General features: G+C 48.1%; 1 protein-coding gene across 1 annotated transcript in view; it reads left to right on the forward strand.

Annotated features, from left to right (window-relative positions):
• Positions 1 to 427: 427 nt before the first annotated feature.
• Positions 428 to 24,713, forward strand: part of itga8 (integrin, alpha 8) — a 30,292-nt gene continuing 6,006 nt past the window's right edge. The window contains exons 1-22 of the mRNA XM_076153742.1: positions 428 to 766; positions 1,067 to 1,197; positions 3,330 to 3,430; positions 3,516 to 3,639; positions 4,678 to 4,739; positions 5,397 to 5,442; positions 7,521 to 7,646; positions 7,789 to 7,833; positions 9,068 to 9,111; positions 10,440 to 10,496; positions 10,576 to 10,628; positions 10,727 to 10,932; positions 13,173 to 13,370; positions 18,149 to 18,194; positions 18,312 to 18,419; positions 20,123 to 20,178; positions 20,357 to 20,514; positions 20,609 to 20,740; positions 20,837 to 20,904; positions 21,382 to 21,529; positions 22,186 to 22,278; positions 24,513 to 24,592. Coding sequence (XP_076009857.1) covers positions 573 to 766; positions 1,067 to 1,197; positions 3,330 to 3,430; positions 3,516 to 3,639; positions 4,678 to 4,739; positions 5,397 to 5,442; positions 7,521 to 7,646; positions 7,789 to 7,833; positions 9,068 to 9,111; positions 10,440 to 10,496; positions 10,576 to 10,628; positions 10,727 to 10,932; positions 13,173 to 13,370; positions 18,149 to 18,194; positions 18,312 to 18,419; positions 20,123 to 20,178; positions 20,357 to 20,514; positions 20,609 to 20,740; positions 20,837 to 20,904; positions 21,382 to 21,529; positions 22,186 to 22,278; positions 24,513 to 24,592 — 2,276 coding nt within the window. The 5' untranslated portion in view covers positions 428 to 572. The remainder of the gene's footprint in view (positions 767 to 1,066; positions 1,198 to 3,329; positions 3,431 to 3,515; positions 3,640 to 4,677; positions 4,740 to 5,396; positions 5,443 to 7,520; positions 7,647 to 7,788; positions 7,834 to 9,067; positions 9,112 to 10,439; positions 10,497 to 10,575; positions 10,629 to 10,726; positions 10,933 to 13,172; positions 13,371 to 18,148; positions 18,195 to 18,311; positions 18,420 to 20,122; positions 20,179 to 20,356; positions 20,515 to 20,608; positions 20,741 to 20,836; positions 20,905 to 21,381; positions 21,530 to 22,185; positions 22,279 to 24,512; positions 24,593 to 24,713) is intronic.

A 24,713-nucleotide genomic window follows, 5' to 3' on the forward strand; every position in this document is an offset into this window, starting at 1 on the left:
AAAAGTCACCAGGGGGAAATTTGTCTGCCTGCCATAAAAGGAGCGCGGCCCCTGTGACGCGCCAGCCCGCTGCGCGCTCTGATGTGGTCTGCATGCCTTCTCAGATGTGTGCGTGTTCTTACATATGTGTGTGTGTGTGTGTGTGTGTAGGGGATAAAGTTTTGTGCAGAGGGGGCGCGCCTGTGTAGACTTGGAGCAGACCTGGTGGTGGTCAAAGGGGGACTGGAGACAGTTTTGGGGGCGCGCAGGAGAGCGCAGCGGTCCAGGGAGTGACACAACCCGGGATAACCTATCTCACCTGCACGGGACACTCTCTCTCTCTCTCTCTCTCTCTCTCTCTCTCTCTCTCTCTCTCTCTCTCTCTCTCTCTCTCTCTCTCTCTCTCCCTGCCTCCCTCTCTTTCACCCCTGTCTCTCTCTTCCTCTCTCTCTCTCTCTCTCTCTCTGTGTCTCTCTCTCCCTCTCCCTGCCTCCCTCTCTTTCACCCCTGTCTCTCTCTTCCTCTCTCTCTCTCCCTGTCTCTCTCTTCCTCTCCTCATTGTGGGAATAGCGCGCAGCTGGCTCTCGGTCGGGATGGAGCGTGTGCGGGACTGTGCTTCCTCCGCTGGGATGTTTATTCTTGGGGTCCTGTCGGTGCTCTGCCCGCTCCTGACGGGGGTTTGGAGTTTTAACCTTTACGCGGAGCAGCCTACGGTTTACCGGGGACCCGATGGAAGTTATTTCGGTTATTCGGTGGACTTCTACCAAGCGACCCCCGACAGCAACACGTGAGTGCAGAACATCAGTGTATAAGTTGCCTCAAGACTCCAGGTTGAGAATAGAATAGAATAGAATAGAAGTAAATTGAGTGAAATTGAATTTAAATTGAATAAAGTTACATCATGCATGCAGCTCTGTCCCTGCCTTCTGTAGACCATGCAGGGATAGAAAGGATGCAGGTATGAGCTCATGTTACAGAGCCAAACAGTCATTATACAAAGAGAGGAAACTGGGATGTATAAGGAAGAAGCAGACCAGCCTGTGTTTTGGTTCCCCGGGCTGGAACTTGTCACCTTTCTGCCCTCCAGGATCAGTGTGTTGGTGGGGGCTCCCAAGGCGAACACCACCCAGCCGGGCATCATGGAGGCGGGAGCCGTGTACTACTGCCCCTGGCCTGGACCACCAGACAGCTGCAGACAGATACCGTTTGACAATTCCAGTGAGTTACGCCAAATGTTTCCAGTTGATTTCATCTCAGGGGGCCGAATTTAATTGGTAATAGATGTAATGTGGCTCCGGTTTGGCACAGATTCATTCCCGGGATGCTTCTGTTATAGGATTGGAGTTAGAAATCATGGAGAGGAATGTTATGATCCAGTTTTTATTTATGCTTATGTCTCAGATGGACCCAGCTGTTACAACACAACCTGGGTTTCATATCTGTATGTGTGTGTGTATGTGCGTGTGTGTGTGCGTATGTGTGTGTCCATGACGCATGTAGAGGGTAGTTGTTACAGATGAGTATTAGTTTTATTGAACAGAAGTCGCTGGTTTGACTGTGTGAAGCTCCAAATCATGTTAATTATGAGTTTTTCAACGCAATATCAGTTTTTGCGCCCCACGTCTCTGAGGCACACTTTTTGCATTTGAGTGTGAGGGAGAGCAAGAGAGAGAGAGAGAAGAGGGGGGGGGGGCAAGAGAGTGAGAGAGCAGGGAGGGGGTAAACTGTATGCACATGGGAATTTAGTTCCCCCCTCGGAAGAAAGAGGAACTGGCTGGGTGAGGTCTGCTTTTTATTAGATCTGAAAAATTCATCCCTGTCTCCTTTCCTTCCCCTTTCCTCCTCTCTCTCTCTCTCTCTCTCTCTCTCTCTCTTTATGGGGACATGTCTTTCATCTTTGCGAGGACCAAATGTCCTCACACCAGCAGTGAGCGGATGATAACAGGTCCATTTATTTTGGTCATTACTTTGTCTGAGTTATAGTATTTGGCTTTCGGGGCAATACACATACAGTACAGGTCACATGTGTGTGTGTGTGTGTGTGTGTGTGCTGTATGTGCACAGTGATTGATGAAATTGGCCACGGATGTTTCTGTCACGTGTGTATTCTCGGCCACCAGTACGAGATATGTGCAGTACGGCTGAACCTTCTGTATGTGTCTGTGTGTGTGTGTGTGTGTGTGTGTGTGTGTGTGTGTGTTTTGCTGGTTATTATCCAAATGTCAGCTTCACATGTGCTTAACGTTGTGTCCATGTGTGGTTTCAGTGACGTTAGGCAGATGTGTGAGGTCATGCCAGTGTTTGGGGGGTGAGACGGGTGAGACGGGTGAGGGACGGACACAGAGACCCCGCGTCCATTATTAGAGCGCAGACACACAGGATGCACCCGAAAAATGATATTCCTGTTAATCCTACAGCTGCCTGAGTGAAATAAAAGTAAATGAACAATTCATCCTTATTAAACCTTAATTAAACTTTGATTTAGTCAGAGAAAACCAAATTAGCTGTGAGTATTTGCCCAGTAATCCTACATTTCCCACCCATATTGCACCACAAATCCACCTTTTGGGAGCTCTCCCAGAACTCCAAAGCGCTCTGTCGGTGGTCTCAGAGCTGCTGCGGGTGGAATATTGCTCCTTCACCCGCACCATCCCAACCCGTCCTGCTCATATAAAACACAACAGAGACGGCTTCTTTATCTTCTCCCTCCGTGATGCTGCAGACCTGAAATGATTCATAGTTTAATGGTGACATTGTTTCTTTTACTCCATCAGAGAAGGTTAAGACTTAATAACTTTCATGTGTACACCTGCCTTGTTGCATCCATTGTTTTCCCCTGAGTGTGTGTGCATGTATGTGTGTGTGTGTGTGTGCCTGTTTTTGAAAGGAAAGTGTTTAATGAAGAAGGGGACTGTGTGGTTTTTAAACCGACCCAGCTGGCCTTTGATACCACTGCAAAAGAACTAAAACACACTTTCACACCCAATCTGACATGGTATATTACAGCGTTTGCGACTCAGCAAGGAAATTCTCATCGCATGCTTGTGTGAGTGTGTCTGTGTGTGTGTCTAGACGGACGAAGGAGTCTCTGAAGCGCTGTGTGTTTTATAGGAAAGACACGCCAGCCGCCTGACAAATGTCTGTTTCCGGGGGGCAAATGGTGTTTTGATGTTTGTAACAGGCTTGTTTAAGACGTCGTTGTTGTTTGGTCAAAAAGCTTCCATCCACATGACTGCACCACAGTCAATATTAATATTTACTGGCACCATTCCATTAAGAAGTCTCCCTTTTATCCTTCCTTTCTTCCTTTTTATGACTCTCTCCCTCCTCCTCTCTCCCTCTCTCTTTAGATAACAGAATGATAAAGGTTAACGGCACCAGAGAGCCTCTGGAGTTTAAGTCCCACCAGTGGTTCGGCGCTTCGGTTCGGACTCACAAAGGCAAAGTGGTGGTGAGTGAACATCTGAGCATCCTCACAGCCTGCAGGTATTTCCAGCTGTATATGTTTTGTTTTAAATGTGATTGTTGTCACTCAGGCGTGTGCTCCTATGTACCACTGGCGGACAGTGAAGCTGAGCGGTGAGAAGGACCCGGTGGGGACCTGCTATGTGGCGGTGCAGAACTTCAGCGCCTACGCCGAGTACTCGCCCTGCAGGACCAGTGAGTCACTCCACTCTGCTCTCACCCTGCCTCCATCTGCCCCCCCCCACCCCCCACCTACCCCCGTCTCCCACTGAGTGTCCTCTGTCCTTACTCGTCTACCACTCCCTCACAGCGGATCTACTTTACCTCAAAAGGGGGCAAGAGATCAAGTCAGCCTGTCTCTATCAGTTCATTCGCTTCCCTTTTCATCCTCTCTACCATTGGTGCATGAGATTCAGCTTTCCTGTCCTTCCCATCCCGTCGTCTCCCCCCCCAACCCCCCAGCCCACGACCCCTCTCACCCTGCACTGATACGAGGCTCCAGCAGCTGATAAGGAGTAATGGAGGCTATCAGGTGGCAGATCGTAAACAGCAGATCAAACGCACAGCTCTTATCCTCCACTCCATCAGCGGCTCTGCATGAAAATCCCCTTCCGTTCACAGCCTTGAGCACACACACACACACACACACACACACACACACACACACACACACACACACACACACATATACACTTTCACTCGGCCAATTGGCTGAATGTTGTTTAAAGATCTCATTTTATGTTGTTTATGTCAGCGCTGCCTGGACTGCAGAATAATCACATCGTGAACTTGATTGTTCTCGGGGGGAAATAGCTCAGTTCTCCGTGTTTGGTTGAGTATCTGAGTATTTCTGCCTGCAGGACCGTTTGTCTCCATCTGAACGTAAATCTACCACCTCTGAGGGCGCAAACCATAACTCACACTCTGTACACGCGTGTATGTTTGTAGTTATGCTCCATTAAGTTTCACCTCAGGGTGCCTCTGAAACCGAGAACAATTAATAGTGCGCATAGAGGTTTGGATTTTGTGTGTTCATACACACTTGGAGGCAGTAAAACAAACACACACCTTAGTGATTTAACTTTTTATGTAGAAGACACTGCAAGTTTCCCTTCATTTTATGCCGTTGTAAAGTGGTTTCATTCGTTGTGCTGTAGCTCAGGTGCTATTCTGAGTGATGCACACTCGCTCTGCAGTGTGAAAGGCTTCATTGGACGCGTTTGTGGTTTTCAGATGAGCCGGACCCAGAGGGACAGGGGTTCTGCCAGGCTGGCTTCAGTGTTGATTTTACCAAGGTAAAAAAAATATATCATTCATTATCACCATGACAACTAGCTCCGCAGAATTAAGAGAAATCAAATCAGAGAGCTTATAGAAAAGGAGGTGACGATGTGACATCACTGTGCTCCTTCACACACACACATACACACACACACACAGTCAGGAGCTGTGAAACAAAAGTTCATCATTTAGACAAGTTTTCTTTAAAACATCCTCAGTGTGACCTAAACAAAGTGGTCACATGTGGACACACTGGCCTCCGCTCCTACAGTCACACAACACAAGCAGCAGCATTTCTTTATTTATAGAGATTTATTGTCCAGGGATGATGAGAGCACATTTGTCACTCCACTCCCCCTCTGAACACAATAGACCAAACACACACACACACGCGATCGCACATTCTTTCAATTTATAGTCAATGTGAACTTTGACCTCTGGCTCACAGGCCAACTCTACCCTCCTGTACAGGAAGCTGTCATTCTCAACAGGATGACAGAGAGAGTCACATGTGCACACACACACACGCACACACGGAGTATACATACATTATACAGCCCCTCACATGTTATGACCCTCGCTGGTCACACACAAAAACACACACACACACACACGCAATCCCTGCAAATGTATGTCACATGACTAACCCTCACTAATTGTATTCATTCCAGGAAGGAATGCTGGTTGTAGGAGGCCCTGGAAGCTTCTACTGGCAAGGTAACACAGATTATAGTGTGTAAACGCTCCTCTCTTCACTCTTTCACTATGACTTCATGGATGAAAAGTAGATGAGTTTAACAGCGAGCGCAGCCCTCACACGCGTCCAACGTGGGAGGAGATGGAGAGAAATTTGTGTGACTTTCTATGCAGCCTTCCCCCCCCTCTCTCTCTCTCTCTCTCTCTCTCCGTCTCTCTCTCTCTCTCTCTCTCTCTCTCTCTCTCTCTCTCTCTCTCTCTCTCTCTCTCTCCCTCTCTCTCCCCCTCTCTCTGTAACAGTGTAAGAGGAAATGGGTGTTTGGGCACTGTAATGAGCTGATCAGAGGGTAATGAAGTGTGGAGGAACTGCCCCTGTGCCACATAATAAAGCTCACAGGGGCTGAAAGTTTTGGAGGAGAGAAAGAAAGGCTCCGGGGCGAGCTCAGGGGAAGGGGGGACGGGGGGGAACAGAGAGAGAGAGAGAGAAAGAGAGAGGGAGAATTGGAGACTGATAGTGAAACAGAGCAGGGAGGACAGCGGGAGTGATAGCAGAATGTTAAGGAGATGATAGAAACATGTGGGGAAGAGGGAAAAATGAGGACGGAGAGAGACAAAGACAAAGAGGGAGAGAGGAAGGAAAGATGTATCTCCTGCTGGATAAGAGCGGCAGAAGAGCGGCGGTGTCTAGGCAGAGGGATGGAGGGTCTTCATAGGCGTGTACACGGCCGGACCGTGTCAGAGTTCAGCGGTTGAAATGTGGCCATACGCCCCCAACTCCAGCTGTGTGTGTGTGTTTGTATGTGTGTGTGTGTGTGTGTGTGTGTGTGTGTGTGTGTGTGTGTGTGTGTGTTTGTCCTCTCTGATCCCTGATTCACTTATCCTAATTTAGAGGTAACATAGACGCACAGCTGCTTGTCAGGAAAAGAGGACTGTTGCGGATCAGTTCTCTCTCCCTCTCTCTCTCTCTCTTTCTCTCTCTCTCTCTCTCTGCACTTTAAGCAGAGAGATAAAGGGAGAAATTTTGTTTTGACAGTTCTGGGTGGATGAAAGCAGCAGAAAATGATGAGAAAATCGGATACAAAAGAATAAAATCTCCTCAGACAGAACTTTTCTGCTCTGGATCATTATTTGGCCTCACACTGGTCACATGTGGCTAAATAATAAATGCTCTTACATACATGATGGCACCACACAGGCATCACAGCCAGACTAATGGACTGCAGTCTGTCCTATTTGGCCGTGCCCTCAGCGTGGCAAGGCTGGCTGCCTCCTGTTAAAACACTTCCTCACAATGTTTATAAAAGCACTCAGGCCGCGTTTTATGGTCTCTAATATACAGCGATTATCTTCAGCCTTTGCTCTGAGTCATCGTAGGAGCTTGCTTCGTATACAACCCTTGTTATCTCTGAGTGAGCGATGCTTTAGATTAGCAGCAGTGACGGATGCATCTTTAGTGCAAAAAAATCCTCCAACACCACGTCTCATTAATCAGATAGATGTTTAATAATGAGTTGATTAAGTGGAAAGATAAATCCATGGGGAGAGAGAGAGAGAGAGAGAGAGAGAGAGTAAGGGGAGTTGGATGGAGGGTTAAGAGGGCAGATATTTCTACCTGTCAGGATGCACACACGTACACACACATTAAGGAGGATTTATGGGGGGTTGAGGGCGGCTGTAGATAAAAATCATTTGTTTGTTTGACCTCTTGTTCAACAGCAGACACGCACTTGTATACACACACACGCACACACACACAAACCTATAATAATTCAGATTAGTCACGGTGGAGCGGAGAGAAGTTTTTACTCCGGCTATTTTCAGGGAACATTGTGTAGTGTTTTTCCAGCTATTCCTGCTAATGACGTGTTTTAAGTTTCCTCTGGGACGGCGTCGCTCTACCATCAGCTCTGTGCATCCATCATGAGCGGCCGGCGGGGGAGGAGAGCAGCAGGTTTCTGTCGCAGAGGGCAGAGCAGCGTTCACTCTGTGGGGTCAGAGCTGATACTGCTGTGCCTGGCTCACCCTCTGTGTTTGTGTTTCTCCTTCTATCTGTGTGTGTCTGTGTGTGTGTGTGTGTGTGTGTGTGTGCGCGCGTGCAGGTCAGGTGATGACAACAGGCATAGCTGAGATACTAAATGGCTACTCTTTGAAGGCGGTGTTGAGACGCGTTCCAGGAGAGAAACACACTCGTGCCGCTGAAGACACACACGACGACAGCTACCTTGGTAACGCATTTATACACAACACAAACACACACTGAGCTTACATAGGAAACACCACATACACATGCACAGCACACAGGATCTCCACAGAGCTCATGAACAAGTTCCTCCCACATGAAGTCATGAGTAAATGCTTTCTCTCTAGGTTACTCTGTGGCGGTGGGAGAGTTTACTGGAGACTCGGAACAAGGTGAGAAAAGACCCAAACACACCACACACACAGGCAGCAGCTCACTCTCTTTCACTGACCTCTGAAGACTGACCAGCAGAACCACTGTGAGGGCCGTGATAGCGTGAGTGATAGAGGAGGGGTGGGGGGGAGGTGCGGACAGCTGGGTGACAGTGTCTGGATCTGCCTTCAGAACCAGTAATGAGAACCGTCTCTGCATGTCTGGGTCACGACCCCGAGGGGGGGGACAGGACTTCAGGAACCACTGATAAAGGGATTTCCTCTCTGCATTCTGACTGATTAGGATGATTAGAGGCAGACTGCAGTGAAGAGCCCTGCTAGACTTAATAACACACAAATCGTATATGTGTACTGGGGTCAAAAAGGACATTTCAATAAGATGTCATATTAGTTTCTCTCTCTCTCTCTCTGTCTCTCTCTCTCTCTCTCTCTCTCTCTCTCTCTCTCTCTCTCTCTCTCTCTCTCTCTCTCTCCCCCCCTCTCTCTCTCTTTCACTCGCCCCTCACAGTCTCTCTGTCACCAGCATGAGACTTCACCACAGCGCCGTTACTCCAAAGAGCTTCCATTCATAATTTCCCCTCCTATCAGAGCCTCTGTGCTAATTACCATTTAGTGGTTTCCAGAATGACACCACACACTCTCTCACACACACACACACACACACACAACCTTTCGCCCCCACCTCCCTACCCTGTGAAAACCCCTTGCCCCTCTGGCGCATCACATGTCATTGAGTCTTAAAGTGTGTCTTAAGAGCTTACACATGCCTGTTGATGTGCTGTGTTGTGGTACGCAGCTTGTTGTGGTCTTGTTCCCTAAAACCGTCTCCGAGTTGGAGAAACGGGTCGTAACTTAGAGTTTGGGCAGAAGATGGAGCTGGGAAGTGCTGGTTTATAGCCCCGCGGTCAGGCCTGTAGGGTAGGGCTGGAGGGGAGGCCTCTGCTCTCTCTGGGTGGGGATCATCCCCACATGTCACACTCATCAATCAGTATGCACAGACACATACGCACAGCCTTAGCACCCAATCACTCAGTGTGCCCTCAGTATCGCTCGTCTGTTCTGCCGGGGTGGGCTTCGTTTTTAGGGTTCAGGCCTCTGAGACGACCCCCTCTCTCTCCCTCTCTCTCTCTCTCTCTCCCTCTCTCTCTCTTTCTCTCTCCTCCATCTCACTCAATCCATCTCTGTCTGTCTGTCTCAACCCCTAATTTGACTCTTTTGTTTTTATGTTCCCTAGAGCTGATAGCCGGAGTCCCCAGAGGGGCACAGAACTTTGGATATGTAAGTATGGAAATTACATAGAGCACAAACACAAACATACACCAAATATGGGCACGTGTACACAAAGAGCTTACAGAGGTACGCAGGATTTGTTTCAGTGCAACATTAGCAGGAAAGACTAAATTGGTATTGAATAAAAGCAAAACTAATTTTGCACTTGAGTGAAAAGTTCAGATTGTCTTCAGATTAGCCAAGGAAGGAAAGGACAGGGATGAGTAGGAAAAGGAAGAGAATATGTTAGGAAAGACAATGAAAGACGGTATTGTTGAAGACGTGAGGCCGAACATGAAAACTGAACTAGTTGGGTAAGTTGTCGTGCGATTGAAACATTTCCATTTCAAATGTCTTGGAAGAAAAGTGGCAGAAACTTTCCCACTCTGACATCCACATCGGTGTGACGGAGACGTAATGTTGCTGTGCGTTGTGTCTGCTGTTCCTCTTGTGGGAATGTGTCCCCAGGGCTGCCTGTGTCAATCCTCCTAATGACACACTGTTTCCGCTGCATGTGGAGGGCGGTGACCCCACCTGACCCCCACTAACCCTCCTCCACAAACGAACGACCCCTAGTCCAAACCTGCAGCGGACGCCAGGACACCACACTGTTTCACGTCTTTTTTGAAATGTTCCTCCTGTTCGTGCAGACAGCGCATTTATGTGTGTGTGTGTATTTGTGAGTGTGTTGTGCCGTGGTGCTGGGGGCCGGTAGCTCACAGTAGGACCTGTGTTATGAGCGCTGCAGGTAGAGCAGGTTAGAGGCCCGGCTCTGGAGGAGCTGTCAGCCCTGATCAGATCTTCCCTGTGACCTGATCTGACCAATCAGGGAGCTCGGAGATGTTAAGTTAGAGCTCGGTACTTAGTATTTGTGTTTACACATCCTTGTCTGTCTGTGCTAGTAAATCTATCTGTGTTTAGTATGTCTTTGGGACATCTGTAAGTGGGTAAACGCGTGTCCTTCTGCATGTGTGTGTGCGTGCCCGTGTGTGTACGCGTAGCCCCCCTGGCTGTCTCCATGTGGTTGTTATTTTAGGTCTTATGAAGGAATTCTCAGCGCCCCCTCACTTCTCCCCACGACCGGGGTTAGGATGGGGGGAAGGAGAGGAAGATGAGGGGGAAAATGGCAAAGGCGAAGTGACGGTGGGGGAGCGCAGAGAAGAGGAAGGAGTTTCAGTTGAATAAAAGCTAGTTGTGTGCGGTTTCGGATTTAATTTCTGCATATTTGGTGTGTCTGTATGTCAGACTGTTTGGCAATGTTTTGCTCGGGGTGTGCTGTGAGGACACGGCTCCACGCTTGCTCTGTGGGTGTGTGACGGCATATCTGCTCGTTTCAGGTGGCAATGATCAACACCACCAACATGTCCTTCATCCAGAACTTCACAGGGGAGCAGGTAAGAGCATGGCAGCAACCCTGTAACGGTCATGTTGAAGATCTGCAGATAGTACTTTAACTTCTGGTCCGTCCCTCAGATGGCCTCCTACTTTGGCTACTCGGTGGCTGTGACTGATCTGAATGGAGACGGGTAAGTGGAAACCTCCTCGCCTGTCTTCACATCCAGTATGACCCTGTGTGTCTTCCCCTCTCTCTGTGAACGCCGGAAATGTTCCTTTGTGTCCCCAGGATGGATGACGTGTTAGTGGGAGCGCCCCTCTACATGGAGAGAGAGATGGAGAGCAAACCCAGGGAGGTGGGGAGGGTGTACCTGTACCTCCAGCTGGGCCCGCTTACCTTCTCTAAACCTGTCCCGCTCACCGGCTCACACACGTTCGGACGCTTCGGCACCGCCCTCGCACCGATGGGAGACGTCAATCAGGACGGTTACAACGGTAGGCTGGGAAAGTGAGAGGCAAAGAAAGTGAGAGGAAATTGGACTCAGATGAGATCCATATGGAAGAACAGTAGAGATTTCAAGTTGAAGGAATTAATTCAACAGCGTTATTTTACCTCAAATACGTAATTTGCGACTCTGAGAACGAACACGGTTTCCTTTGGCCGGATCCCATGTGCGCTCATACGTGGTGTTTACAGGTGAAGCTGGTGAGAGACTGATCTTTGTCTGTGTTTCCGTGCATTTTCCGCTGTTTTGTCTTTGAAGGAGGAAATCCGATCAGATGCTGCAGTCAGAGAAAACCTAAAGCTGCTCAGCCTATCAGGAAGTGAGATGTTGAAAGGTTGTCTGGGTGAACTTATTTCCTCCTATGATGATAAGGGTCAAGATTGCAAATGTGTGTGTGTGTTTCTGTGCATGGAGCTATTTTTAACTCTCCAGATGTTTCTTGAGATAAAATCATCTGGGGAGTTTATGTCCTGCAGACAGCAGTTCATTCCTCTTTTGTCTGTTTGTTTTATCCTCACACTGATTGGACACACGCACACACACGCACACTCAAACACACATGCACGAGACAGCCTGGGCCCCAAATGGTCACAGGAGCTACATACTGTAGACTTTTTGCATGAACGGACGCACATCTGTTCCTCAGATGACATCAATCCCTCGGATTTATGTCTCATTTATTCATGAGCAGTGTTTGTTAATGTGTAAGTTGGAGCTATTTCCCCTCCCACCCAATTAAAGCCTTTAATCACATGATCAATAAGCAGTAGATCAATACTAAAGCTCTCTGGCCTGAAGCATGAATCACATCAGTGGGCCTGTCAGCGGGTGACTGAGTCCCTGTGGCCCAGGGAGAGGAGCAGGCCGCAGCAACGTGTTGAGAGCAAAGCTAATGAAAATATGTCCGTGTCTGCATGATTTCATTATTCGCCTTTGCATCATTGAGTCACCGTGGAAACTTCCTGACCGGCCTTTTCAGCGGCTTCTTTTCGCTCACGTCAAACCGCTGTGGAAGCATACCTGTCTGTCAGAACCTCACTGGCCCGTCTCTCTCTCTCCCGCCGCGAAGACATCCAGCGTCTCCCTGGTCTCTTAGCACTGATCTCATCCTGCAGGCTCGGCTGAGTGTCGGCTGTCAGACTTCGCCGTTTTCATGATTTCGTTTGGCATGTGGTTTTCGGTCTCTTCTTATCCCATCAGCCGGCGCTGGCTCTCTGTCACTATGGCTCGCTGGGTGTCTTTCTGTGAATAACACTCTCTGATAGTGTTGGTCTCAGTAGGCACAGTGGGTGTTCCACACAATTTGCTTTGGATGCCTTCGTTGTGTTGAGCAATGCCCTTGACTTTCACATTATTTTTTGTTCATCGCTATTCAGTCATGTACACATCCCCACACACTCACTCACACACATACACACACACACACACACACACACACACACACACACACACACACACACACACACACACACACACACACACACACACTCTCTCATATATACACTCACATACACACATGGTTGCATTTATCCTCTCTACCCCACAATCTACTTCATGTGGAGCTAGTTGTTTAGGCTGAGAGAGAGAGAGAGACGGGTGGGGGGGGTCCCTGGAACAAACAGGATGTCTCGAGGTGTTTGGACACTTACAGTGCAGGAAAACAGTGCTGCTCCTGGACATTGAGATGTCCTATTGTGTCGTGTATGCGTGAGGTTTCGTTTGGAGACAGGTGGTTCCATTATGCTGCTCTGCTTTGCTCTGGTGCATGTCCCTGTGTCTCTGTGTCTCTATGGGCCCTGTTGCTCTACTGGTACATGCCTGCATGTCTGATGGAGCTCTTCAGACAAAAAACTACTTGTTGCCATGCCAACCTTCAAACCATGCCCTCTGACCCTTTGTTACTTCCTGTTTTGGGGGGAGGCGATTGAGCTTCCTGTTGCACATGCAGAGCACAGAGCCGCACGACTGAGATTTAGAGCAATTACTTAAACAGCGAGTGTCCTGTTTGGGGACGAGTTAGAGCACAAAGCAGATTAAAAGATGAGCAAAGTAAATGGAAATTAAAGGAAAGCGGGAAATGGCCATGCTGACATGCTCCCCAGTGCAGGTAGGGGAAGGTCAGGCTCTTTTCCTCTCCCTCTCTCCCTCTCTTCCCCTCCTGTCTCGGAGGGGCCTTAACACCGCTGATGTCTAAACCATGCGCGCGTGTGTGTGTGTGTCATCCCTCAGACGTGGCGGTGGGCTGTCCATTTGGCGGGGAGGAGCGCGGAGGCAGAGTATTGATCTACAATGGTAACAGAGACGTAACCACGCAAGGCCTGACGCTGAGCCAGGAGCTCCGAGCAGCCTGGAGCCCCAGGAGCAGCGTACCTGGATACGGATTCACTCTCCGGGGGGGCCAGGACCTGGACAACAACCAGTACCCCGGTAAACCCTCACGCACACACACCAGAATCAGACTCAGCTCCCTCCATCCTATTACAATCAAAATTCTCTCTTTGTCTTGCATTCCTTCCCTCCTCTACGTTTTCCTCCAGCTCCCCTCAGGGCCTCCCTCCTCTTCACTCTCGACCTCCACATTTCATTTTACCATCTCCATGTTCCGTTTCCAGTATTGCTCTCCTCCTCTTCTCTGGTAAAGTCATCAGTCAGAAAAAGGGGGTACGGGGGATTGAGTGCCAATGAAGTCCTGCCATATTCATCCCCGCAGGAATTTATGGCTCTCAATGAGGAGAGAAATACATAAGAGACGTTGAGGGAAAGAAAGTGAAAGAAAAAGTATCATACGTCAACCGCATGTTCCGTCTCTCAGCCAGAGTTTCAAACATCGGCCCAGAATCCCGAAAGTGGACCAAAGTGCACACTAGTCAATCACATTACATGTAGCAGCTCCATACTGGCGTCCCCTGATACCAGCTGATCAAACCTGATCCACTCCTGAGTTTAGGAGTTTTTATGAGAGGGGTTCTCAACGTGTGAGGTTGTTTATCTAACTACAAAATGAGACTAATGTGAGTTGTAAAAAAGTAATTTGAAACAAAGCAGGTCTGTAAAACGACTTTTTTACTGCCCTATTTTCTCTCTAATTTGCAGCCATTCTGCGCTAAGCACAGCTCTGGCTTTGTGCTTCACGAGATTAAGTTGAGAAGGAGAATTTGTTTAGTTTTTCATTTTTCTCTTTATTTTCACCCTCCTGCTCCTTTCTTTTTCTTTCTGCTGTAATAACACTTTTGTTCATTTCACAAACAGGATATCTGGACAAGCACACACACACACACACACGTGCGTAAACACCGGCGCACATGTATGGCCTGCGATCAGTTCCGCTGGCGTTTCTGAGAGTGTGTGTTGAGTGTGTGCCAGGCTCCGGCTCAAAGCTAGACCTCGTGCAAATCAGAGATCCTGAATTAAAAAGTGTAGTGTAAATACACAAACACACACACACACAGGGGGGTTACAGGCTGAGTTGAAATCTAGGCGGGTTGAGGCCCTGTGCGGAACCTCTGGAGGTGGAAGCTGGAGTAGAAGTTCATGGGTGGCAGAACCCTCAGCCAACATACACAGACACACACACACCGTATAAACACACGCACACACACACACAAAAGTGCAGCGCTCTTGTCGTCTGTCATTAGCGAGTCGGCTGACGGAAGTGAGACGAACACACATGGTGTGTCGTTAGCAGGGCTGTAAAGTCACACTGTTCAAAGGACCCGGAGATGTTTGATCAGCATTATGAGAGGACGGCTCAGGCGTCTGCGAGGCCATATGCTCCCCTTAATGCTGAACGCCATTACAGGAACAGACAGAGCCAGAAGAAACCAGCAGATGATTAAGATTAATGCGCTTAGCCTTTCCTCCCAACGTTATGTCATGTGTTTGTGCTGTTATTAGATAGCTGACAGCAGGAAGCTGATGAAAGATGCACCAGACTAAAGATGAACACAGAAGCAGAAGCTAAACTGACACCAACAAGGCTGTAGATCATGAGCAGAGAACAACACAGCCTACTTAGATTTCACACGCAAGTTAGGCTATGTAGGTTTGGGCTGAGGCTGAGGGAGTTAAGGTCAGAGGTCTTTCATTCCTATGGAAAAATCTGTTGACTGTGTGAGTTTCTTCATAGCATCATGATCATTATCCTCAACATTACTAAGTTTAAAACCCTACGTAGACCTTTCTAGCAGGTTGTTAGCTAGCTGCCGAGTTACATCAAAGGCTCAACATTCCCGTGACCCCAGTGCAGCTAAAGTGACCGGGTTGTGTTGTCGTGGGTGTCTATGCCTGAGATGTTGTAAACAAAAGGGCACAGTAGTGGTTTGGGTTAGCAGTTATGCTATGCTGAAGAGGTCTTGTGTAAAAAAATGTGGGCAAGACAATGAGGGCTGCAAGTAAAACGCGGTAAGAAGTGTATAGGCTAGCTTATGCTACGTGGTGAGACGGCTATGGTAGCAATGTAGCCTCTTTGTGATTTATGTAGGAATATGATCATAAACTACATGTACTGTCAGTATTCGTAGGTTTTATTCACTTTCAGGCTGATTCATCCTCCTCTTCTGTTGGTTACAAGCTAAAATGACATCATGAGCTACACCGGTTTAATTTGGTTTCAGTAGCACAGGAAGAGAGATTTAAGTGCTCGGATACCGAAAAGCGAAGCATAAGCAACGTAGCATAAGGGTCAACCGTGTGTCAGAAGGTGTCAGATGGCCTCGGGGTGGAGATTAGGTTCAGTCAAAGGGTCAAAGGTCGAAGACGGTCGATGTTTTACCTGTCAATCACAGCAGTTTACTTAGAGAGAGTTACAGACGTAGTGACATGGCCGTGTCAGGGGTTTAGCTGTGTGGTGTGAGGGGTCATTTGTTTGGTTACTTGGTTGGTAGGTTTGCGAAAAATGCAACGCCAATCTCCATGCGGCTGCTTGTCTTTAATTTAATCCCGCAGGTTCTTTGTCTTTACTAATATGCAGTTTCTGAGCTGTTTAATAGCTTTGGAAACACACACATTCACACATAAACGATGAAATCCTCCATTCTTTGCTGAAACCACCTCCTTTCCCACTGAGTGCCATTGACCTTTTGGCCTTTCATCAGTGGGGCCGATCCCCTCCAGCCAAACAGGCAGTCAGAGCAGGCAGCCAGTGACAGCTTGACAGTCTGTCTAAACTTTGGATGGAGGCCATGTTTTCACAGCCCGGGACGGACACCATCAGCTACAGCAGCTCAGTTACCAGGTCTAGACCCAAAGTACCTGCAGCCAGACTCAGCGTCTATGAATGGAGTGTAGGCTGATGTGTAAAGGGAGTAAGTGTCTGTGAGTGTGTGTGTGTGCTGGTGTGTCAGTCCATTTGTACATGGGTGTGATTTGGTTTTTCTTTGTGTACACACACACCCTTACACACGCTCACACAAACCTCAAATCAGCAGTGGCAGGCACGCTTTCCTGTACGCAAGGAAATGGCATTGACATGGGGAGGAAAGTGGGACGTTATTTGATTTAGCCCAAGGTGCAGCCATGCGCGAACGCACACACATACACACTCTCTCACACACTTAACCCCAGCGGTGCCCTTTTCTTCAAATCAGCTTTGTGTCGTAGAGTGGTTTTGAGAGCAAACTAAGCATCGGGATAAGGAGTCCAGACAACTGCAATATGGCGGATACAAACACACACACACACACACACACACACACACACACACACACACACACACACACACACACACACACACTCACATACACACACACCTAAGAAGCACAGAGTTAGTTTTCCAGGTTACTCAACAGGGGGACAGACAGAGGAATTTGGAAGGGGCGTGTGGTTTTGTTTGACGAATTAGTCTCTCTCCCTCTCTCTCTCAAACACACACACACACACACACACTCTTCCTCTCTTCATTTTCTCTCTCTTCTCTCTTTTTCTCGCTCTCATTCCCCCGAGTCCCTCCTTCTGCTGAAAGCACACCTTGGATCTGATGGCTTTCACAGATTGTGGTTTAAAGGCCAAGTGCATGAGCCTCTGCCGTCCTTTTCTTTCTATCATCCCTCTGCCCTTCTCCCTTCTTTCCATACGTCTCCAGCTGCCCCATAAAACCCACATCTTGAGGTCCATTCTCATCACAGGCTGCTAGGAGTAATACACACGCGCATACACAACCATGCCTGTACACACACACACAGCACCCCCTGGGGAAGAGTGACAGGGCCGAAATGTTTAATGTTGCGGTTTCAGGAGGACTCAGTGACTGCAGCCAAAGGCAGAAACAGATGTGCCTCTCTCTGATTCAATTAGTCCACTTCTCCTCAAATACGCCGCAGTGGAAAGGCCCACTCGCACAGTCTCAAAATGACAAGGGCAGTCGTAATAAGAGTCTGCATGCACCGGCTCGGTCCACTATCGTCCTGCAGCAGGTGACCACAGCCGTTTCCACTGATAACACAGCAGCAAAAGGTTATTGTCTCGTTCTTATGATCACAATCGAGCCGGTTCATTTGCCCGCATCTGGCAGCGGAGACTTGTATCCATTAAGCCTCTCTCTGTAGGTTCAGATTGTTTTAATCAGCACTGGTGTGTGTACGTGTGTGTGTGTGTACGTGTGTGTGTGTGCGTGGCTTTCATTGGTATGTGTCCCTTAACCACAGCCATTAAAAGCGCCTCTATTTTAAACTCTGAGAGCCAATTAAGAGTGTGTTCATCACAAAAGCCATGAAAACAAATAAAATCACATGCCCGGATCTGTTGCTGCTTAGAGTCGGGGGGCTTTCTGTAGACGCCGGCTGCTCGGCCTGTTGGGAAATGTTGTTTAGTAAAATGTGATTGGAGTGATGTGAACTCTGTAATGGCACTGGAATGCACCCCCGCAAACATGCGTACACGTATGAACACACGCTTATACAAACATACCCGCGCATGCTCTGTGAACACACAAATTCACACAAACGCGCACTTGTGAAGTAAGACTGAACTGCGTCATACAGTATGTGTGTGTGTGTGTGTGTGTGTGTGTGTGTGTGTGTGTGTGTGTGTGTGTGTGTGTGTGTGTGTGTGTGTGTATGTTAAACGTGAGAGGTCTGCATTTGATGAAGATCGCTGGAGACCTTGAAATCAGTCCCATCTGTGCCATTCTTTGAAGCTCTCTCTCTCTCTCTCTCTCTCCCCCTCTCTCTCTCTCTCCCCCTCTCTCTCTTGCTCTCTCTGTCTGATAGATCTGATAGTCGGGGCGTTTGGTGCAGGCGAGGTTGCCGTGTACAGGTAAAAAAGCAGTGTGTGTTCTGCAATGCTGAACTTCTTCACTTTTCTGAAAATGTGAGACGCTTCTCTTATTAAATGATATTATTGGTTTGTGTGTGTGTGTGTGTGTGTGTGCAGGGCTCAAGCTGTCGTGTCTGTAGAGGCTGCGATGAACCTGAATCCCAGAATCCTGAACCCTGACGACCGACAGTGTCACCTGCCAGACACAGATATCATGGTTACCTGGTGAGCACACATCTCATGCCCAGATATGACAGACATTTGACCTGTGTGTCCCAGACGTCTTCCACCAGCCAAGGTCTGCGTTTCAGGCCAAAATACAGAAACACTCAGCTGCATATATATTATTCATGCATTCAAAAAGTTCAGATTTCAGGGGCTTCTACAATTAATTTGAAACCGCATAAATCTATTTGGATGTTATTATGTGGGGAGTAGGCCTGCTTTGAACGGCCCGGGGGTGAGTTTAGTCAAGTAGAATGAGTCTGCAGGCTCCTGCTGCTTCACCGCAGTCTGCCGTTGGTCTAGCAGCAATATAGGAGCTGGAAGCGTTGTCGAACCATTTGGATGGGAAGTGTAGTCGGCGGGTTGCCCTTGTGTGTGTGTGTGTGTGTGTGTGTGTGTGTGTGTGTGTGTGTGTGTGCGTGTGTGTGTGCGTGTGTGTGTGTGTGTGTGTGTGTGTGTGCAGGGTGTATTCGTGTGTGTGAGTGTTGGCTGCGCCTGAAAGAGGAAACGGGTTTGGGGGCGGATTGACAGAAGGCACTAAATTGTGGAATTCTGTCCAAACAAAAATGAAGCTTATTCAAATAAACCGCCGTAAGTTTTGGTCAGAGGAATGGAATCAGATAGGATACCGCAGAACATGGAACACACAGACACACACCCACACGGTGAGTCAAACAACAGCTCAGGGATGCCTGAGTCTCTCGTCTATGAGACTGCGGACTGCGGTGTGTGTGTAAGAGATGGATGATGAAGGGATGAAAAAGGAGAGAAGGCTACTTAATGACCAGTCTTGATTTCATGGCCACTAATGCATAGTAAAGGGAAGGGATTTATGTGCGTGTGTGTGTGTGTGTGTGTGTGTGTGTGTGTGTGTGTGTGTGTTTGCAGAAAGGCCGAGCAGTGTATATGGTGGTGGAGCATGCATGTATTTTAAGGGGGAAATTACGTACAGTAATGAGTAACCAGAGCTGATGTCAGTAAAATGGGGGTCATTTCCTCACTGCATACACTTAAACTTGACAACGGTGCTTATTATAGACACACCCAAATGCACCAAAACACACACAACACATATTAAACACGTATGAAACCACCTGGAGGGGGTCAAAATAAACTAAGGGGAGTAATTCCTAAGGAGTGGCACGAACATTTAGAATGCAGGAAACCCAACTTTTCATCATTGCGTCACCCAATAGAGAGTCTAATTAGCAACAACACACACACCACCTTCCGTGACATCTGCGTTATGGGTTTGTCACAGCACTACGTAGACCGAAAACCAAACAAACAAACAAACAGTCGCACGCAGAAGTTATTCGTCTGGTGGCTTTGGTGGAGTAGTATCAGCAGTGTGATGTCTGTAAGCTTCCACAGATTCCGGGTTATTAACAGTGTGTGGGCTTCACTTTCCTTGCCTGATGAAAAGGGTGATAACTCAGAGACACATACACACATACACACACACACACACACACACACACACAAATATACACACACATACTGTAAGTAGAGGAAATGCAGAACTGTTTGCACTCTCCCATGTCTCTGTGTCTAATGGAGAGGCTCAAAGGGCCTCTGCGCTCTTTCTCACTGACCCCCAGTGCACAGGAAGGGATAAATGCCTTGCTTGTGGGCACAGGATCCACTTACTTATTGTTGTCCGGCTTTCTCTGTCTCCCCAACTTATTGTATTATTCTTCCAGTCTGAAGGTGGATGTGTGTGCAGCGGTGAGCGGTGTGGGGATCCCCAACTCTGTAGGTAAGAGACGCCATTACGCCTACAATAAAGGTGGCTTACTACACACCTAACACACACACACACACACACACACACACACACATACACACACACACACACACACACACATACATACACACACACACACACAGGCCTCCTCACAGTTTCTCTTCCCCTCTTCTGTCATCCATCTCTCCAGACCTGAAAGCAGAGCTGCACTTGGATTGGTTGAAAGGAAACAGGGGCGGAGTCAAGCGAGTCCTCTTCCTGGACAACCAGCAGCCTCAGCGCACAGGGATCCTCACCCTGAGGCACAACCGTCCACGGGCATGCCTGAGATATACCATTTACCTGAGAGTGAGAGAACTTTACACATGAAAAAAAAAAGTTTCAACTGTCTCAACAAAAGACATTTCATGTAATGGACGTGTCTGTTATGTTGCTCTTCCAGGAGGAAGATGAGTTTAGGGACAAGTTGACTCCCATCTCACTGGCTCTGAACTACAGCTTGTCTCCTCCCAGTCACAGCCAGGACCTCCCGCCCGTCCTCAACCGCTACAGCAGCACCTTCCTCCAGGAGCATGTGTGTATATGTGTGCAGCGGTGATCGTGGCGTGCATGTCTCTGCTCTGATAATACTGTGGATGATGACGATGATGATGATGATCTTTCCTCTCAGGCCTACATTCTCCTGGACTGTGGTGAAGACAACGTCTGCATCCCTGACCTCCAGCTCTCTGCCACCATGTAAGGCCAACACTCACACACCCTCTGACCTTAACCTGTAAACACTTTAAAAGCAACCTCACACAGAAACACACACATTTGTCCACGTTCTCACACACACACACAAACACACACCAAAAGAGTCTGTTATTTCTCACTCACACGATGCCCAGTGTTTACACTCAGGCTGCTCACATATAGCTGAAGCTCAGTATACCATGTGCTGTGTGTGTCTATAGTGTTTCCAGCTGTACACTATCTCTATGGCAACATTACATAAACATCCTGTCACCATCTGACACACACACACACACACAGCTTAATTGATGGGGTCAGGGATGTTGCACTCCATGCAGCAGCGCAGGCCTACATGTCCCATATGAAACTACATCTTTTTCTGAAAATACACAAACATGAGTTCCTATTCTGTTAGATCCCTCTGTGACTGACATAACGTCTTTTCCCTCTTTCAAATAAAACACACAAACACACACACAGTGATCGGCCAGAGCTGGTGATTGGAGATGACAATCTGGTCATGCTGACCGTCAGTGCGGCGAACCGAGGAGAGGGAGCGTACGAGACAGAACTCCACACACTCATACCACCAGAGGCCGACTATATTGGAGTGGAGCGCAGGATAGAGGTACTTACACACACACACAGACACAGACACACACACGGGTCTGCCAAAGTGTCTGAAATCAATTACCCTGGTTTAATCTTAAAGGCTGAAAATAGACACGGATGTCAGATTGAGGCTGTTGTCTCGTGGCGATTGAAGCGTGTGCCAGGCGACCATACGGGACGAGGATGTGAGCTATTTGAGGCGGCAGTTACAGGGCGACATCACATCCTGTTGTCGGCATTGTGTCTTTGTAGTGTGTTTGTTTGGAGTGATTAAGGCTCAGCTATCAGCAGGCCGTGTTGTACTGGCCACAGCCCAAAAGCCCCCATTATGATTTACAAGCTGCATTAGTGACCACGGAAATGGATAGGGTCAACTGCTGTGTGTGTGTGTGAGAGTGTGTGTGTTTGTGTGAGAGTGTGTGTGTGTTAATGAGTGTGTAATGGCGCTGTTTGATTGATGAGGTTGTTACTGTCAGACCATTCATCACTCTTCGTCTCCCGCCCTCCCCCACCCTCCCTGTTTCTTTTCCTCTCTCTCTCTTGTCTCCCTCTCTTTTCTCTCTCTCTCTCATCCCTCTATCTCTTTCTGTCCCTTTCTTGCGTCTTATTCTTCCCGTTTTCCTGTGCGCCTTGTTAATCTTTAATCTTTTGAATCTTCTTCCTCTCCTCCAGTCTCTGTCAAAGTTAAACTGCGAGTACAAGATGATCAACGACTCCCGACTGGTGGTGTGTGACTTGGGGAACCCTATGGTCGCTGGAGCAGAGGTGAGTTTTACACCCCCCCCCACACACACACACACACACACACACACACACACACACACACACACACACCTCTCTAATGCACCCTTTTGCACTAACACACCCTGTGAAGAAGCTGCAACTTTTACTTTTCAGACTTTTCTGATGATTTCCAATGAGTACCAATTATCACTTTGACCCTTGACTATGCTTTACACTTATCATGGATTTGTGTGTGCATTAGTGTGTATCAGTGTCTCATAATCCATTTGGCCCTCCGATGGCTGACACATGCAGGAAGCCACGGCTTTGTTAAGTAAAGAGTGTTCCCTTCCGACATGAAATTCTACCACCTTTGGTTTGTGTGTGGGTGTGTGTGCGTGCCCGCAAAGTGTGACACATGTGTTTAAGTGTGTACATGTGAGTATAAATGGGTGTGTGTGTGTGAGTGGCGTGTTGGGTTGGGTTTGGGCGTCAGGGGCAGCTCAGAGGTGTTTGAGCTCTAGAGGTGACACGCAACGTTCTGATAAATCAATTATGTGGTTGTGTTTCCTCTGGTGAGGGAGGGAGGGAGGGAGGGAGGGAGGGGGCGTGCAGAAACATGCGCGCGTGCACGTGTGCTCCCCCCAGCCGGCCAGATGTTTCCCATATTTAACTCTCGCCTTGGCCCGTTGGACCTTCAGGAATCCCTGAGCTTATGCAGAACATACCTCCGTACCCTCATACACAACTGGGCCATATTGTGCAACTCAATAGTTTTCATCACCGGAATTCATTGGTTGGGACGCAGCTGTAACTCCTCACTGAGCGGCCGATCCAGTGTAGGAGCCGCATTCCAGGGGTAACAACGCAACATGTGGCGACAGCTTCTCTCCGCTTTTAAACTGATTTCTTGACATTGTGAGATAAGATGTGTTTATTATATTATATTTATCTCATACATATAGCTGTGTAAAGTCAGCATTGCATTGAAGCGAATGATGTCACCAAGAGGAAGCATGTAAATGGAGCAGAGCAAAGGGCCCGAGGACAGGTCCCTGGGGTACACCAAACATTACTTCGGACAATTTAGAGATTGTATTGTAGTTTACACATTTATTTGATGAAGTATGAATGAAACCATGAAAACATTGTCCTCTTGGATATTGATTTGCTTCTCTAAGCGGCGTAAAGGAATGCTGTGGTCCACAATGTCAAAAGCTGTACTCAAGTCAAGAAGCAGCAACAATGTTAAGTCAGAATCAACAGTAATTCAGTAAATCTACTCTGGTCGAGACAGTTCCAGTGGAATGACGGGACTGAAAACCAGATTACAGAAATTTATCAAAAAGATTGTTGTTGGATAAGAAGGCAGCGAGTTGCGACAGCCCTCTCAAGTAATTCCAACGCAAAAGGAAGATTGGAAATTGATCTGACAGACCCATTTTCAATCTTCCTCTTATGTCAGCGTTTGAGTGATGACACTGAGTTTATAGTAAATGCCTCTGTGTGATCTGTCCGTGTTTGTGATCGAGGCCCGAGAGCTCAAAGTTCATATTTGATAGCGACGTCCCCTCCTCTCTCAGAATGACTCATAACACAGCTCTTTAGATCTCTCCTGGCTCCTCTCCACCCGTCTCTCTAATGTGTCCCGTAAAGATGGCCTGACTTTGTAGTCCATCCACCCCCCCACCCCCCTCCCCCCCAGGCCTGTCTCTTGAAGTGTTTCAGCCTGCATGCTGTCATTTCCCTCACTTTGACCCGAGACGCACATACACACGCACGCACACATGGACGTGTCGCACAGCTTGAGCACACGCCCCCACACACGCACGCCCCCACACACACACACACACAAACACACAGTGTTATTGCGTAGCCCACGAGCTGAATCCTCCACGTGTTCCCAGTTACCGTGGAAGCCGGGGGGGATTTAAACCGAGGAGGGAGGAGAAACTTAGCCATAGCTTTTAAGTGTGTAGTCTGGATTTTCTCAGACTATAGATTTCTGCTGGCCCTTTTATCAACACACACACTTAATCTCCTGCCTTTGTAATAACAGCAGACGGGTTGTTTTCTATTACCGAGCACATACAGTATAGACGTGTCATGGTGTATGATCTACGGTACGTATCCTTTGCTTTTGTCTTTCTTTCCTCTCCCCCATCTTTGTTTAATTGTCCTCTCATTGTTTCACTTCTCCCCCACACCATATTTCTCTTTTTTTACGGTGTTTTTACATTCCCTCTCCTCTCACTGTGTCTTCTGTTCTGTCCCAGTTGTCCGTTGGTCTGCGGTTTTCTGTCCAGAGGCTGGAAGACGCTGGGCCGAAGATCCGCTTTGAGCTACAGATGCATAGGTGACACAATCCACTCCACACACACACACACACATATATGAACAAACACACACAAAGGGTTGTTTGTCTTGTAGCCATGCAAGTGAGTGCCGTGTCTGTCCCGATCCTGTCACTGTCTGTG

This window comes from Genypterus blacodes, unplaced genomic scaffold (genome assembly GCF_046128005.1).
Source record: "Genypterus blacodes isolate CSIRO-AG114 ecotype Tasmania unplaced genomic scaffold, CSIRO-AGI_Gbla_v1 ptg000059l_1, whole genome shotgun sequence".
NCBI classification, from domain to species: Eukaryota; Metazoa; Chordata; class Actinopteri; order Ophidiiformes; family Ophidiidae; genus Genypterus; species Genypterus blacodes.